General features: G+C 49.6%; 1 protein-coding gene across 2 annotated transcripts in view; it reads right to left on the bottom strand.

Moving 5' to 3' along the window:
• Nucleotides 1-304: 304 nt before the first annotated feature.
• tspan4a (tetraspanin 4a) overlaps nt 305-16,863 on the bottom strand; it is a 55,872-nt gene continuing 39,313 nt past the window's right edge. For both annotated transcript variants that reach the window (XM_055649805.1, XM_055649804.1), the window contains 6 exons: nt 12,321-12,512; nt 11,306-11,380; nt 9,248-9,349; nt 6,743-6,874; nt 2,292-2,375; nt 305-1,730 (listed from right to left, as the gene is read on the bottom strand). In XM_055649805.1, the coding sequence (XP_055505780.1) occupies nt 1,662-1,730; nt 2,292-2,375; nt 6,743-6,874; nt 9,248-9,349; nt 11,306-11,380; nt 12,321-12,512 (654 nt within the window). In that variant the 3' untranslated portion in view covers nt 305-1,661. The remainder of the gene's footprint in view (nt 1,731-2,291; nt 2,376-6,742; nt 6,875-9,247; nt 9,350-11,305; nt 11,381-12,320; nt 12,513-16,863) is intronic.

Raw genomic sequence — 16,863 nt, 5'->3', positions numbered from 1 at the left:
CCTGTCCATGGACACCCTGGGGGATTTCCGGGACCGCTGGGCACAGCGAGGGGTTGAATGCATCCTTGACAAGGAGTGTAAGATTGTTGTATAATAGTTCATCGTTTGTCGTGTCTTATGTTTTTGTTTTTACTGTAGTGTATATATTATTTTAATATTTGAATAAATATTTTTGATTAAAAAAAAGACTGCAATACTGAGCAAGGTGATGACAAACTGTGTTGTAAATACTTCTATAAAATCCACAAGTGACCAGGCGGTGATGGATGGGTGACAGATGGAGGTATAACATCCCACATTTCATTGGTACATCAGTGTCCCTCTGTATTGTAACACGCTGGTACTTCGTTCGCCTAACATGCTGTAACAGATGGAAAAAAAACATAACCAGAAAGATTGTGAGCTTTCTCGTTCTACTGTGCTGTGTTCAGTTAGTTAGTACAATGTCCCGGGACTGTATTCTGTGATAAAGTCACCGCCTTAACCTGAAGTACTGCTCTGTAATGTGTTGTTGTACAGAATGTAACAAGTGGTATAAACACGGAGACATCCTGGTGTAGGGCAGCAACTGCAGCAAGTAGTTCTGCAGCCCACCATACAATGACAGACTGGTGAGCTGAGGGCCCTGTGCCACTGCTCTGGTGTTACTGACCCACACACGGCCAAAGCCCCTGTCCCACTATGACCAGCCGTCGGGTAGTGGCCACTGAGCTCCCACAGCTGATGCCTCTGCCCGGGGATTCACACAATGTCAGACACACTCTCAATGTCCACACGGCCTCGACTCTGTGTTCTGGGTTCCCTGAAAGCCCAGAGTCTGTCTGCTCAGCGCAGCTTGTTCTTCAAGGTTGTGGTGAGCTTTCACCCGCCGTTAGTTTGGAGCCAGCCGCATGTTGTGTGTCTGGTGCCGAGTATTTGATGGCGTTGGCCACCCACAATGTTCCCGGAGTGACACTGTTTACCATTCAGTCTCTGCTGTCCTCGCCTTGCCCTGGGCCTTGTGATAGTGTCCAGCAGCAGCAGCAGCAGGTTGGTCGCAGTGAGGGCGTGGCTCACATTTTAAGTGCGTTTACAATTAGAGTGAGATGTATAACCCACTGCAGGCGATCGACATGTCGCAGCTCACAGCAGCTCTGAGCTTCTAGTTCCAGGGGGCATCGCTTGAAGCAGATGCTGCTGGCACTCAGGCCAGTCGCAGTGACCCAGTCAGTCACACACACACACACTGCAGCCAACACTTCAACGTTGCCGCCTGCCCTGTAATGGGACGACGTGTGTGTGGGTGTCCTGCTGTTTGCCTCTGTGTCATTGCCAGGAGCCACTGTCAATACTACATCCTCTTCACATGCACGGCTCCCAGTGCCCAAGGAAGACACATGAAACGCCCAGCCCCTTGTCCCCCCAGTCACCCTCCTCACAAGCCTTTGCTGCACCAGGGGACACGGCCCCTGCCTGTGTGCCCGGCTCAAAGCTTCACGGCGGAAACCACTTCAAAGGAGTTTGAAAGGCTGCACAAGGAATCACAGTCGGGGCCCAGAGAAGGGAGAGAACCGGAGGACATCCAGGGTGGGCGTGGGGTACCGGGGAGAGCTGGCGACGATGAGGCAGACCCAGGGATCCGGCGGGTGGGCGGGCGTACAGCAGCGTGCCGGGGAGCGACGCTAGGTGTAGCATTCGCTCATCCTCACCGCCCGGCAGTACATCACCATGGCCAATGTCAACCCCACCACCTGCAGAGAGAGAGAGAGAGAGGCAGCGTAAATGTCCATGTACAGGGGCAACGCAGGGGGCAGAGCAGTGTAGACAGGCGGATACGTATACAACAGTGCAAGGTACTGAGTGAGGCTGAATGTAGAGGGTATAGTGCAGCACTATATAGAGGACACAGTATATCAGTTACAGGGATTAGATACAGAGGGCACAGTGCAGAACGTTGAGACTGGATATAGAGAGTACAGTGCAGTGTACAGAGACACTTGTTGTAGCTTCATATTCCTGGGCGTTGCAGATTGCAGATGTCCTGGGCTTGCACATATATGTCATCACAATGAAGTTGTGCCAATTTTTAGTGCACCTGTACCTCATTGGATTTGAGCATTTAATAATAATCTCGATTTAAAAGTGCAGTGCATTGTACCAAAAGATGCTGCATGTAGAGATGTAACGGATGCCCCTGATCAATCTCAGCCACTGTTCTCAGGTTTGTTGCTAGCCTTCATTGGAACATTGAGGTAGGATCCTGGGGGATCCAGTCGGCTCCCAGCTGCATGTGTGGGTGGGATTAACTTTACCTGCACCAGGGCTGTGCTCAGTGTGAAGATCCCCACAGCCAGCAGGTTGTCCTGAAGCCACATCTTGACTCTTTCGTAGCAGGCCTGTTGGGAGAGGATAATGTGTATTACGCCTAGACCCAGTGTGGAGCGGCAGGCAGGCAGGCTCGGTGTGGGTGGTGTGGGAATGCTGGAGTTAGACCCAAGCCGAACAGTCTCTTACACTCCCTGTCGCATCCACCATCGACCCTGGCTGTGGCCAGAACCACTGGACTGATGATTATCCAGCAATATTGCACAAAGTGGACACAGCCACAGACTGTGTCCAATATTGCCCTCACCCCCCACCCCTATTTGACTCCATCAATACTCCCACACTGACTTGGCAAATCAGCCCACATAATTAAGGATCACTCACACCCCGCCATTCCGTCTTCTCCCTTCTCCCCTTGTCAGAATGTACAAAAGCTTGAAAGCACATGCCACCAGATTCAGAAACAGTTTCTTCCCAGCTGTTATCAGTTGGACATTCCTCTCATTGGCAAAGGCTGTAGTTACAATCTCCCAACCTACCTCATTGTAGACCTTGCACTTTTTTAAAATCTGCGTGTTCTGGGTAACTGTACAGCTACAATGCTGAAACACAATATGACTTGACTACTCTTAGAGAGAGTGATCTGACTGGATAGGACACAAACAAAACGTCTCACTGTACCTTTGTGACAACAATAACCAATACAAATATGATACAATCCTCCTCAGTCTCTTTCCAATACACAGTCACTGAAAGTTAATATGCAGTGAGGGCAGATAGTGCGCTGGTCTCAGAACACGGACAGTACAGCACAGGACAGGACAGTACAGCACAGGAACAGGCCCTTCAGCCCACAATGTCTATGCCTGCCATGATGCCAATTTCAAGTCATCCAATCTGCCTTCAAGTGGTTTATATCCCTTCATGCTCTGCTTTTTAAAATGTCTCTTAAACATCTTTTGAACATTGCTATCAAAAATCCTCCATGCAAGAGATGAGATCCTGCTCCGATGGTATAGAGCCTTCGTGGGATTTCTACATGGAACTCTGTGTACAGGTCCGGTCTTCCTTCCTAAGGAAGGCTATGCTTGGACACACAAGAGACTGTAGACTGGAGTCCTGTGCATAAAACTTCTATTCCAAGCATAAAAGTTCTCAAAGGAATCCGGCAGATTCTGTGAAGGGAAATGGACATATGACGTTGGGTCGGTCTTTCACACCCCTTCCCCTCATCACTCTACCAGCTTTCTCCCCTCTGCTCTAACAGTCTGAAGTAGGGACCTGACCCAAAACATCATCTGTTCATTTGCTACCACAGTCTGATTCCTCAACCATATAGACAGCTGGCTGGGCCTGGGCCTATACCCCAAAGAGTTTGAGAGATGATCACACTGAAACATTCACAGGGCTTGGATGCATGTAGGCAGGGTAATATTTCCTCTGGCTGGGTATCTAGACTGGTCTTGGAGTGTTGACCAGACAGGACCGAGATCAGCAGAGGTTTCTTCATCCAGAATGTGGTGACTCATTGGAATTCTCCACCCAGGAGGACTGGTTGCTAATTTCCAGGCAGAGGCTTAGTTTAGTTTCAGAGATACAGCACGGAAACAGGCCCTTCAGCCACCGAGTCCACACCGACCAGCGATCCCCGCACATTAACACTATCCTACACACACTAGGGACAATTTACATTTATACCAAGCCAATTAACCCACAAACCTGTACGTCTTTGGAGTGTGGGAGGAAACCGAAGATTTCGGAGAAAACCCATGTGATCATGGGGAGAATGTACAAACTCTGTACAGACAGCCCCCGTAGTCAGGATCGAACCCGGGTTGCTGTAAATGCTGTGAGGTCTATAGTTTGAGGCACATTAGACTGCAGGTGCTGGAATCCATAGCAAAACAAAACAGAGCTGCAGGAGGCACTGACAGGGTAGGGCAGATCTGTGGAGGGAAATGGACAGTTGATGTTTTGGATCCATATTGTAATAGTCGAGGGGAAGCAGCCAAGATAGAGGTGGAAGGAGGGGTGGGGCAAGAGTGACACACCATAGGTGGATACAGGGGAGGGGATTGATTGGCAAGCACGAGTCGGGTGGGAGAGGGAAGGCTGGAGATTGCCAGAGAGGCTGGGAGGAGGGAGGTGGACGCAACAAAGGGCAGCAGCAATGGTGGAACCTGACAGGAAAGGGAGGCGAGGCCTGGAACCTAATGAGGGGGGTGATAGGTGGGAACAGCGGGAGGAATAAAGGAACAGGATGATGGCAGGGGGGGGTCTATGGGGGAGAGAAGGTGGGAATAAGGGGGGGGGTGGTGAGTGAGGACCATGGAAGATGGGAAGAGAGAGAAAGGCACAAAGGGGATGCAGGTTACTGAAATTAGAGAATTCACCGTTTGTGCCATTGTGTTGTAGACTACCCAGGTGGAATATGAGGTGCAGTTCGTCCAGTTTGCAATTGGCCTCACCCTTGCAGTGGAGTGGGCCGAGGCCAGACTGGTCAGTGTGTGAGTGTGAATGTGAACACAGTGGACAGAGTGCAGGTGTTCGGCAAAGTGGTCTCTCCGATGTAGTGGAAGCCCACATTGAGTTTGCAATGCAATGAGTGAAGGTGGATGGGGTGAAGGTGAACCTCAGTTTCACCTGGAAGAGCTGTTTGTGTCCTTAGATGGCGGTGAGGGAGGGGGTGTAGAGATGGGTGTTTCACCAATGGTTGTAGGGGGAAAGTGCCAGGGGTCAGGGAGGGATGAGGGAACCAAGAGGCCATTTAGAGACCAGACCGTTCCCTGGATGAAGCAGAAAGGGGTAAGAAGCGTAGATGTGATTGGTGGTGGGATCTTGTCGTAGCTGGTGGAGATGTGAAGGAATGATGTGGCTATCCAGCCTCTGCATCCAGCTCTCACTGCTGGGAGCTTGGACTCAGGGTGGGTTTAAAGAGGGAGCGGGGGTTGGGTGATCAGCGTGCTGCTGGTGTGGTCACCAAGGCAGTGTAGAAGCAAGAGGCCATGGCAGATGGACAGAGAGAGAGGTGGCAGGGGACCAGGCCCGTGTGGAATTCAAACATGAACATTTGAACAACTGCGGTGCTGCCGGGGTGTTTAGTGAGCACGGGTGTAAGGTGCGGGGAAATGTGGGAGAGAGGCAGCAGAGTCTTGCATGAGTACGGGACCAATTAGGATTTGACCTTCCCGTCTCAACAGAGGAGAACACTCAGGCAGCATCTGTGGAGGCAGAGGGAGTTAATTTTCCAACTTTAGAGTTTAGTGCGGAAACAGGCCCTTCGGCCCAGCGAGTGCACACCGACCAGTCGCCCCGCACACTAACACTATCCTACACACACACGGGACAATTTACAATTATACCAAGCTAATTAGCCTACAAACCTGTGCTTCTTTGGAGTGTAGGAGGAAACCGCAGCACCCGAAGAAAACCCATGCGAGTCACGGGGAGAACGTACAAACTCCATACAGACAGCACCCATAGTCAGGATCGAACTCTGGCCCTGTAAGGTAGCAACTCTACCGCTGCATCACCAAGTCATAGAGTCATACACCTCACAAACAAACCCCTCAGCTAAACATGTCCAATATGACACTTTTGCCCATCTGTACTAATCCCATTTGGCCCCATTAGGTCTATGTCCTTCTATGCTTTGTCTCTGCAAGTGCCTAAATGCCTCTGAAACAAGTCAAGAGAGTTTTATTGTCATGTGTCCCAGACAGAACAATGAAATTCTTACTTGCTGCAGCACAACAGAATATGTAAACATAATACACTGGAAACAATATAATAAATCACATCATGGTTGGACCATGATTCCACCACCTCCTTGGGAGATATTTCAAATGTGAAAACAATTCTCCTTAAATCTCTTTTAAGCCACCTCCCTCTCACCTTAATCCTATGCCTTAAAAATCTGATCTTTTGTCCTGAGAGTCCTCATTTTTCCAGGACTCTCTTTCCACTGCTTCTTGATCCAAAGACTCACGACTCACGGCAAGAAACTGCTCCTCTCCCTCCCTCCCTCCCTCCCTCCCTCTAGTTCTGCGTTCCACTTCCCACATCCCATCTACTGCCCCCTTCAGGCTCCTCCACCTCCAGTCTTGGTTACCTTCTCCCCCCTCTCTCCCCCACCTGACTGTGCCAACCAACCCCTCCTGGCCTGGAGCCACTGATCACTTCCCCACTCTTGCCTCACCCCTTCCCCACACCTCCCCTCCCCCACTACCCCAGGATTATGAAGAAGAGCCCCGCCCCCAAACTTCCACAGATGCTGCCTGACCCGCTCGGTTCCTCCAGCGCCTGTTTTCTTGCACAAGGGAAGGGTTCACCTTATTTCTGTCTAACTAGTGAGCCAGTATTATTAAAGCATGGCCCTTGTTTCTAGAATGGTCCACAAGGGGAAACGTCCAGCCCACTGTTGTGCTTTGATACTTACTTCTTTCCACCAGGTCTCTGGAGAGTGCAGGCCGCAGGCCGCAGTGTATTCCCGGCAACAGGAGTCTGGGACTTGCGTTGCGTTGAAAACCTCAAACCAATCGGTGTAGTTTGAAACTCCGCAGCATCTAAACTGGAGCAGGCAACATGGACACATCAGGGCCCTTCACTAATACACGGTGGTATTTAGAGTTTAGAAACAAGCCCTTTAGCCCACCGAGTCCGCGCCGACCAGCGATCACCCAGTACACTAGCACCACCCGACACACTTGGGGCAATATATAATTACACAGAAGACAATTTGACCTACAAACCTGCCTGTGTTTGGAGTGTGGGAGTAAACCGGAGCACCTGGAGAAAACCCATGTGGTCACAGGGAGAATGTACAAATTCTGTACAGACGGCACCCGTAGTCAGGATCGAACCGGGGTCTCTGGCGCTGTAAGGCAGCAACTCTAGCGCTGCGCCGACCTCCAACAGAGAGTGACCCTTCACCCTTAACCTTTCCTCACCAGCTTTGACCGTCTCACACCTATCACCTCTTTCCTCCACATACCCCAACCTCATTCTCTTGGGAGGGGCTGGAGGAAGATAAATAATGGACTTGGTCTCCAATGGTTACCGATCACATTGCTGACATGTGTGTACACACGCTTGCATCCAACACGCAACTGCCCCTCTGTGGGGCATCAAACTTATAACCCAGGAGTGGGCTGAGGCCATTCGGTCCCTCAAACCTGGTTCTCCATTTAAGAAGCTCATTCCTGACCCAACTGCAATCTCAGATCCGCGTCCCTGACTTCCTACCGCAACCTTTCACCACCTTGCTTATCAAGAATCAATCCACCCTGACCCCTGCCTTAAAAAGATTCAAACTCTCCCACCTGCCCTGGAGGAATAGAAAAAGCGTCTCGTCATCTTTGCGTGGCATGGATGGCATATTGGGTACTTTTCAAACGGGGACCACCAAGTTCCAGATCTCCCATAAGAGGGACATCCTCTCCACACCCGCTTTGTCACGTCCACTCAGGTGTCTCCTATCCCTGCCCATGCACCTGGGAAATGCACTCACCTCCCTTCCTTAAATCTCCCCTTCCAAAGGCAACGGGTCATTTTGCAGCGTTGAGCTATTCCCAGAGTTGGTGGGATATCCTTTGGGCCGGCTCTGTCATTCAGTGTGGTCACTCCCTCCCTCTATCCCTGTGCATCAGGAAGGGTGGTGGAGACTTAAGCAGCTACAGAGTGGAGGAGGCTCTGCCCTCAGCAGTGATGGTGCCCAGCATGCGGGTGCTATTGATGAGGCTGAAGGATTCACGGTCACGTGACCCATCTCACTTCCTCTCGAGGTCACGCCATCCCTCTGCCAGCCGGTATCTGAGAGTGCTGCTCCCTACAGCCATGGTGAATGACCCCACATCCTGGCTGCAGGATGTTCTGGAACTAGCTGTGCTCCGGCTAAGCCGTTGCAACACTGGCATCTAACCGACACTGTGCCAAATTGTGGTGTCCTGTTTACACCAAGGCCAGACATGTCCAGTCTGCCCGATCACTCCTCAAGCCGTTCATTCACTCCCTAACATCAGCAGAGTGAGAAAGACGTCAGTGAGGAGGTGTCATGCTGCACGGTCCAATAACCTGCTCACCAACGGCCCGCGCGCGGGTGGCTTTCCGCGATCACTCTGCTGCATAAAGCTTTTGTGACAGAAATCCCCAGATCTGATCAAAATATTGGAATATTATATAACCCATTAATGGGAGACAATAGGAATAAGTCCTTTAATAGGTAGACAAAAATGCTGGAGAAACTCAGCGGGTAGGGCCACATCTATGGAGCGAAGGAAATAGACAACGTTTCGGCCGAAACCCTTCTTCAGACTGATGAATTGTTCAGACAGACAGATTGTTTTAATAGCCTTTGACTTGTTAAGGTGCAAGCTTATTATTAAAGCTCTTGCTTTCTGAACGCCCTCGACTTCATGGGTAATTTATATTCTAACCTGTCTCCATATATTGAATATGGGAAGCATAGATCCCTCTAGCGTGAAGTCTGAGAAGCTGGGTGAACATTTTCCACATGTTATTTAATGGAATGATGTGCATTTATTGTGTATCTTTGGATAGGGATGGTGCGGGATGTATTTACAGGATAGGGGTTTTTAGGGGATAGGGTTATTTTTTGTACCTCTTTAATGTTCACTAGCACCCATGCTGTCCCGTGGTCAGTACACACCTCTAATGAACATGCGTGTCACGTGGCCAGCAAATGGTGGGGGGGGGGGGGGGGGCACTGTACCATTGCCTAATGTCACAAATTAGCACTGCCCAAGAGGGATTGGCTGGGCTGATAATCAGTTTGTATTAACCTGTATTTCAGGCTGACGCCAACTCAACAACACACTGAGATTCACTTTACTTTGCATGTGGTGGAGGAGAGGGCTGGGTTTCGGGATCTTGAGGAAGAGACCCACAGGCAAGATGCTGGAATGGGGAGGCAGGGTGCACCTACATCTGTCTGTATGATACTCCAGGCGTTGGTGAGACCGACATTTCCATCCGTCCCAAACAGCTGAAGACCATCCTTCAGATCCTCACGGGCGTAGGCATCGAACTGAAAGCAGACAGGAGAGAGGCTAATATGTAAATACTGATCCTGTTCCATTCTGTTTTGTAGTTTTTTTGCACAATCCGCAAGCATTGCCATTTTTCATTTCATTGCACATCTCATATGCGTATGTGATGAATAAACTTGACTTGACTTGGTTGTAGAATGACACAGCATGGAAACAGGCCCTTTGGCCCAACTCGTTCATGCCAAGCAAGATGCCCATCATTGCTCGTCCTATACGCCTGCATTTGATCCATGTCCCCCTGAACCATTCCAATTCTTTCCCAGCCTTTCTCTACATCGATCTGCTCATCATCCATCCTCTCATCTCAGACTTACAGCATTTCGACTGCTTTTTCTCTCATAGCAATTTCTCTAACTACTTCCTGAACTGGTTCCCTTAAAATTTATTTCATCCTACCTTTAGATTACATAACCATAATATCTGATTGTGTTCACCAGAAGTAACTTTACAAACCAAGATCGGGTTAATTTTTAAATCTTCTATTTTCAAAAGAAAAACACACGAGCCACAACTAAACACCCACAGTCCGTGAAACTGTCAGAAAATTACCATGTCTTCACATTTGTTTCCTGTATAAATAACACAATAATATGGTGAATTGAGGTGTCATCTTCTTTAAAAAAAAATCCCTCTTTATCTCAATGGCGTTGATAAGATAGAAATGTAGGTGATGATTTCTCATTCCAGGATTCTGTAGTGAATTGTTCAGTACAACCTTTTGATCATTTACACTAATCCCATGTGCCTGAATTAGGTCCATATTCTTCTTAATATTAGGTCTACATCCTTCTTCATACCCTGTCTGAGGAAGGGTCTCAACCCGAAACGTCATCCATTCCTTCTGCCTGTCCCATGGAGTTACTCCAGCATTTTCTGACTATCTTCTGTTTAAACCAGAAGTTCCTTCCAACACATATCCTTCTTGCTTTGCTTTAAGTGTCTGTCTCAATGGCTCTTAAACATGTGATGGTATCTGATAGCACCACCTCCCCTTGCAGCGAGTTCCAGATATCAACCACTCAGAGTAAAATAACTTCCCCCTCATCCCCTTTACAACTCCTTCCTCTCACCATCAGCCTGAGCGCTGGTGTTGGTGACGAGGCAGTGAGAGGGCAGTGTGTAAAACATTGGCCGATCCCACGCAGGTTGGTTTAGACTGGTGGGCGCTTCAGTGAGATTCATTCGTCCCAAATTCAGAAGGGGGCAGATTGAGTCCCAGCTCAGAGACTTGTGCAGAATTTCAAGGCACCATGGAACCTGCCTCCCTTTCAACAAAGCAGAACAAACCAGCTTGGCGCCACTTCCCGTCACCCACAGGAGGACCACAAGGCAAGCAGGGGGCGTGGAAGCTGTAAATGTGAAGCTGCTGTCTCCAGAGAACGTCAAGGAGTTAAACAGGGACTAGGCAGGTGGGGAACCGCGAGGCCTCTCACTGGCTCCTAGTGGATGCGAGGGAGGAACACTGAGAGGTGAAGGGCCGGCAAGCCACGCTCTTTGCCTCACAATCCTCCAAGATCATCTTCTACCCTGAGTCCGCTCCGTGACGGAGGAGAATGGCTCGGTAACACCGTCACAGACGGCCATACTGAGGATCTGCTGATCCTTCAATGCTGGGTCTGTGTGACAGAAAGGCCACAGACACCACAACCTCCCAGAGTTCCCTGTTCTTTGTCACGGTCAGCAAGCAGGAGAGCCTGGGCCGACCCCTGACCCTGGATGAGGTGACTGGCTCCATCCGATCCTTTGACTTGAATAAAAGTGTTTGGGGGAAATGATGCTGAGGGTGATGAGCCTCAGCTCATGAGTCACTGTCCACGTGACATCAGGCTAGCTCCCAATGTGCACCCTCCCACCTCAGCCCCAAACGTACAACCGAGGGGCAGGGGTGTGGGTGCTGGGGCCTGTGTACACCCTGACCCCCCCCCCCCTCGTACCTGCAGCCTGTAGACGCAGAAGAGGCTTCCTCCAATCAGCTCCACCAGGAAGATCAGCAGCAGCAGAGTGAAGAACTGTCCAAAAGCCCAGAGAGGGAGCAGTCAGTACAGGGCAGGGGGGAGTTTGAGAAAGCACCAGTACCAAACACCACAGTGCCCCTCATCCCACCCCCTCCATAACCCTCCATCCCAACCCCTCCCTGACATTACCCGTCCCACACCCTCCAAAACATTCCCCATCACAATCCTTAAAATCACCCTCCTGACCCACCCCTTCAATACTCACCATAGTCCCCCACCATAATACACCCCCCATCCCAACTAACTGTCCCATCCCTCCCCTCCCTAAATTACCCCATCCCGCCCTCTCCAGAACAAAACCTGTCCCACCCTATCCATAACACACCCCATCCATAACACACCCCCATTCCACCCAGTCCATAACAATCCCTGAACAACCTCCTGCCTAACAAATCCTCCATCCTACCTTCTCCTTGACAATTCCCATCCCACTCCATACCACCTCCCACCCCACCCCCTCCACAACACATGAGGAAGTAACAAGGAATGTGAGCATGGGGTGAGAGTTTAGAGATGGGTGTAATGAGGTGTGATCAACAGGCATGAGCTGTACGCATGAGCAGGTGTGGAAGGTAATGGGCAATTGGTGTGAGCAGGAAGTGTGGGCAGGGCAGGGGTGAGCAGATGTGAGCAGGATGTGTGTGAGCTGGAAATGAAGCAGGAGGTGTGAGCAGGAAAAGTGGCCAGAGGCATGTACTAGAAGCGCGATGTGTGAGTATGTCTGTGTAAGTTGTGTAAATGTGGCAGTGTTGTATGTTTGTGTAAGTGTGTCACTGTGTGTGGCTTTGTGTGTGAGTGTATAAGTATTGTATATCTATGTGAATGTCAGTGCAAGTTGTGTGAGTGTGCGAGTGTGGTATATCAGTGTTAGTGTGTGAGTGGCTTGTGTCGGGTGTCGGGGGTGGGGAGCATGAGATACCTGTTAGATACTTACGGACAGCAGGAGACACCTGTTTTCTTTGATGGCACCAACACACCCCAGAAATCCAACTATCATTGCCACAGTTCCAGTGCCAATGAGCAGGTTGGCGGCAGATAGGAAGGGGAAGGCAGCAGAGAGCGTGGCAAAGTTGCCCTGTGTTACGGCCAGCCAGATGCCCACGCCCAGGATACCACATCCCGCCAACTGGGGAGAGAGCAAAGTCCATCGCCAGACCATCAGTGTATTACTGTCACAGTGAGATACATCCACACCCACACACACTGCACTCACACCCACACACACTGCACTCACACCCACACACACGGGCGTACAACACTGACACTCTCACACACAAAGTCTCTCACATGGACATACAACACTGACACTCGCATAGACGTACAATACTGACACACTCACAGTACTCACACTGACACACCTCCTGCCTAACAGGGTGTAGAAGAATGAGAGGATGTTCAGCTGTGAGAGCAGTGGGCCTGTGTTGAGCAGCTCACTGTTGAGGGTCCTACTGACCGCGCCCACTGTTACCCATATACAGCTGTTTGTAGAGAGATAGACACGTGGACACGCATGCATACACGCACACACTTGCACACACATACAGATATATGCACAGATATTTGCCAGGGGCGGAAAACCCGGGGGGGGCCAGAGGGGACACGTCCCCCCCATGTTTTGATAGCGAGTTCCGCTCTTGCAGGGGTCGACCTCGGAGCTCCAACCGCGGGCGCCTGCAGACTTTAACATCGTGGAGCTCGCGGTCCTTGGTGAGAGACCGACTTCGGGAGCTTCAAGCCGCAGGAGCTTCGATCGCCCCGACACGGGGCTTCCAATCTGCCCCGACCATGGGAGAATAAAAAGGGAAAGAAGATTGGACTTTATTGCCTTCCATCACAGTGGGGAATGTGGGGAATCCTCACTGTGCCTTCATTACCGCCTTCCTTACTGCACATTTACCGATGCCCTCCCCTAATTCACCATTTAAAGGTGCCCTCCCCTAAATCCCCCTCCCATTTACATGGCCATTTACAGGTGCCCTTCCCTACCCCCCCCCCCCCCCCCCTATATGTATCCATCTACCTAGCTATCCAGTATATAGCTCATTCTAGCTAGCTAACTAGTTTTCCAGTTGGTAGCCTAGCCTCCAGCTAGCTACCTAGCTATCCAGTATGTTGCTCAGTCTAGCTATCTATATAGCTATCCAAGTATGCAGTTTAATCTGGTTAGGTACCTAGCTATCCAGTATGTAGATCACTAGCTAACTACCAAGCTATCCAGTATGTTGCTCAGTCTTGCTATCGAACTAGTATGTAGCCATCTAGCTAGCTACCTAGTTATACAGGATGTAGACATCCAGCTGGCTCATTTGTGCTCATGTTTCGTCTTTCTGCTAACTGGTTAGCACGCAACTATAGCTTTTTACTGTACATTGGTACACGTGCGAATAAATTAATGAGCGGGAAAGAATTATATGAGACTGTTTGTTACGTGGATTGGTGAAACAACACACCAGTTGGTGTAAAACTTCAGTTGTTGTTGCTCATATTGTATTGCTCCTGTACAGGTGCTCTCGCCTAAATCTGCCCTAAGTTTACAGATGCCTTCCTTACTGCACCATATAAAGGTGCCCTCCCTTAATTCACCATTTACAGATGCCCTCCTAATTCACCATTTAAAGGTGCCCAACCCTAAATCAACATTTACAGGTGCCCTTCCCTACCCCCCCCCCCCCACCCCCCCCCCCGAATAGCCTGCTTCCTGTACTCTGCCACTGAAACGCTCTGAGGCCCCAGGACTCCATCACTGACCTGAGAGAACACAACACTCACCATTACATTGTTCTTACCATATACAGCATCATCGCACATAGAACCTTCCACCTGCTTGTACATGAGTGTTATAACCGCTTGCTTCAATAGCTGTGTGTGTGCATCTTCTATTTGGCCACATTGGGTAACATACTGTTGCACACGTAATAAACATTACTGATGATGCATTATGAGCCCACACCCTGCTTCACCCACACCAAGTGTGCAAACACTAAGCGTGCTATGGTCAGCTAGTGTTTGACCCTTACTGCGAGTGAGCAAGCCAAGCACCGACCGCTTCCTCACATTAGATACTCGGTTGGTGGACACATCAGTGTGACGTTGTGGGTCGAGACCCTTCATCTGGGTGTGAAAGAGTGGAGGGGATGTGATCAGTATCAAAAGATGAGGAAGAGGTGTGAGGTGAGAACTGGCCAGCACCGAGTGATTCCAGGGTGAGCTCATTCGGGTAACCCCCCTCTGTCCCTGAGCAAAGACACACAATGATGGAGTAACTCACCGGGTCAGGCGGCTGGATAGAACACTTAAAGATACCGGACAGGGGATATGGTAAGAAGGCAGGAATGGGGTACTGATTGTGGATGATCAGCCATGATCACAGTGAATGGCGGTGCTGGCTCGAAGGGCCGAATGGCCTACTACTGCACCTATTGTCTATTGTCTATTCTTGGAGAAGAACATGGATAGGTGATGTTTTGGGACCGGACCCTTCTTCAGAATGTATCTGTCTGAAACGGGTCCTGACCTGAAAAATCACCTATCCATGTTCTCCAGGGATGCTGCCTAACTCAGTTACTCCAGCATTTTGTGTCTCTCCTTGGTAAACTGGCAGTTTCTTGTTTCAATCCATCTATTTCTCCAATGTTAGTGGGCTACCCTCTCCGGGAAAGGGGGTTCTCCAGCTTCCTACAGTGAATCAACCCATACATGGCTTGCTCTGGGGAGAGGCCCTGGTATCTGTGTGAGTCTCTTCCACATGGACTGAGGTGTGCCCCGTCAACAATGTCCTCAATGGGGAAGAGGTGAATTGGACAGAACCCTGCTGGAAGAAAATTTGACAGATAGAAGTTGAACTGATGTATATGGTTGGTGGCATAGTCTAGGAACATGGGTGGATGGAAGGGGTGCCAGGATCAGTAAATGCCTGGACCCCAGAGATAGTCAGAACTGTCCAGAGCTCCTGATGGATCTGGTTTAGGTCGACATTGTGGTGTAAGAGGGGTGAGGTCCAATTGACGTACGGCAAACTCCAGTGGCCATCGAGGCTTCTTTAACATGTTGGATAGGAGATTAGGTTTGGCCCAGAACCCTGCCCTTCTGTGACAGCAGCGACGGCTCGAGTCTTGTACAACAATAGATTGTCTAGAGAAGGACTTCTCACTGTTGGATGCAAATGCATAGCTACTGAGCCATCGATCTTTGTGCATAGAGTGTGGATCTTCCAGGAAGCATTCGACCGGCAGACATAGAGACTTAGAGTTATACAGCACTGAAACAGGCCCTTTGAGACCGTCTCAACTCATCCACGTTGACTAAGCAGCCAACAAAATCAAATGCTGGTCCCACCCTGGTCAATTCGTCCTCTCCCATCAGGCAGAGGATACAAAAGTTTGGAAGCGTGCACCACCAGATTCAGGAACAGCTTCTTCCATCTGTTATCTGGCTTCTGAACAATCCTTCCATGCAGGGTACTATCTAACTCACCTCTACCCCATTGAGGACATTGGACATTTGTCTATATAACTGATGCATTACAATGTTGAGCACTTTATATCTTCCCTTTTGCTTTTACCTATTATTCTTGACTTTGACGATTGTATTTATGAATAGTATTATCTGCTCTGATGCATTAACATAGAGACATGGAATGATGCAGTGTGGAAACAGGCCCTTCGGCCCAACTTGCCCACGCCAGCCAACATGTCCCACCTGCATGTGTTTGACCCATTTCACTCCAAATCTGTCCTATCCATGTACCTGTCTAACAGTTTCTTAAACGTTGGGATAGTCCCAGCCTCAAATACCTCCTCTGGCAGCATGTTCCATACACCCACCACACTTTGTGTGAAAAGGTTTCCCCTCAGGTTCCTATGAAATCTTTTCCCCTTCTCGTTAAACCTATGTCCTCTGGTCCTCGATTCACCTACTCTGGGCAAGAGACTCTGTGCATCTACCCGATCTATCCCTCTGATGATTTTATACACCTCTAGCTTTTCGTGTACCTTGGTTCACATGACAATAATAAACCTTTACCTGAACCCTAAACACAGGTGTCTACTGAGCTAGCCATTTTGTGTTTAGCCCACATCTCTCTAAACCTTTCATGAACCTATCCCAGATTGTGTTCTGCAATTTCCCTTTTAAAGTTCCATTCCCCAGAGCTTAAACACATTGATGGAATTCCTCGCTGTGCTACATGCTGTGCTGAATAATAGAAAATCCAATTTCAAACGAAGGATCACATGGTGTCTTTCCCATTACTAGATGTGATATTTGTCTGAATTTTTTCAGAAGCTGAATAAATCAAACGTGAAACTATTCCACTTCCTGCAGTAATGATTTGAGGTGATAAAAAATATCAGCGTGCTCAGACTGGTGCCTCAGGAGGTGTGAGTGGCTCACACTGGGTACAGATGGAGGACTGGTGCTGTACCAGCCTGGCGTGGGGCTTCTCCACAGCCGTTGCCCCTGCATGAAGGCAATCCCTC

The sequence above is a fragment of the Leucoraja erinacea genome, chromosome 18 (genome assembly GCF_028641065.1).
Source record: "Leucoraja erinacea ecotype New England chromosome 18, Leri_hhj_1, whole genome shotgun sequence".
NCBI classification, from domain to species: Eukaryota; Metazoa; Chordata; class Chondrichthyes; order Rajiformes; family Rajidae; genus Leucoraja; species Leucoraja erinaceus.
Note: the sequence above shows the minus strand (reverse complement) of the source record. Positions and strands in the feature narration are given on the sequence as shown.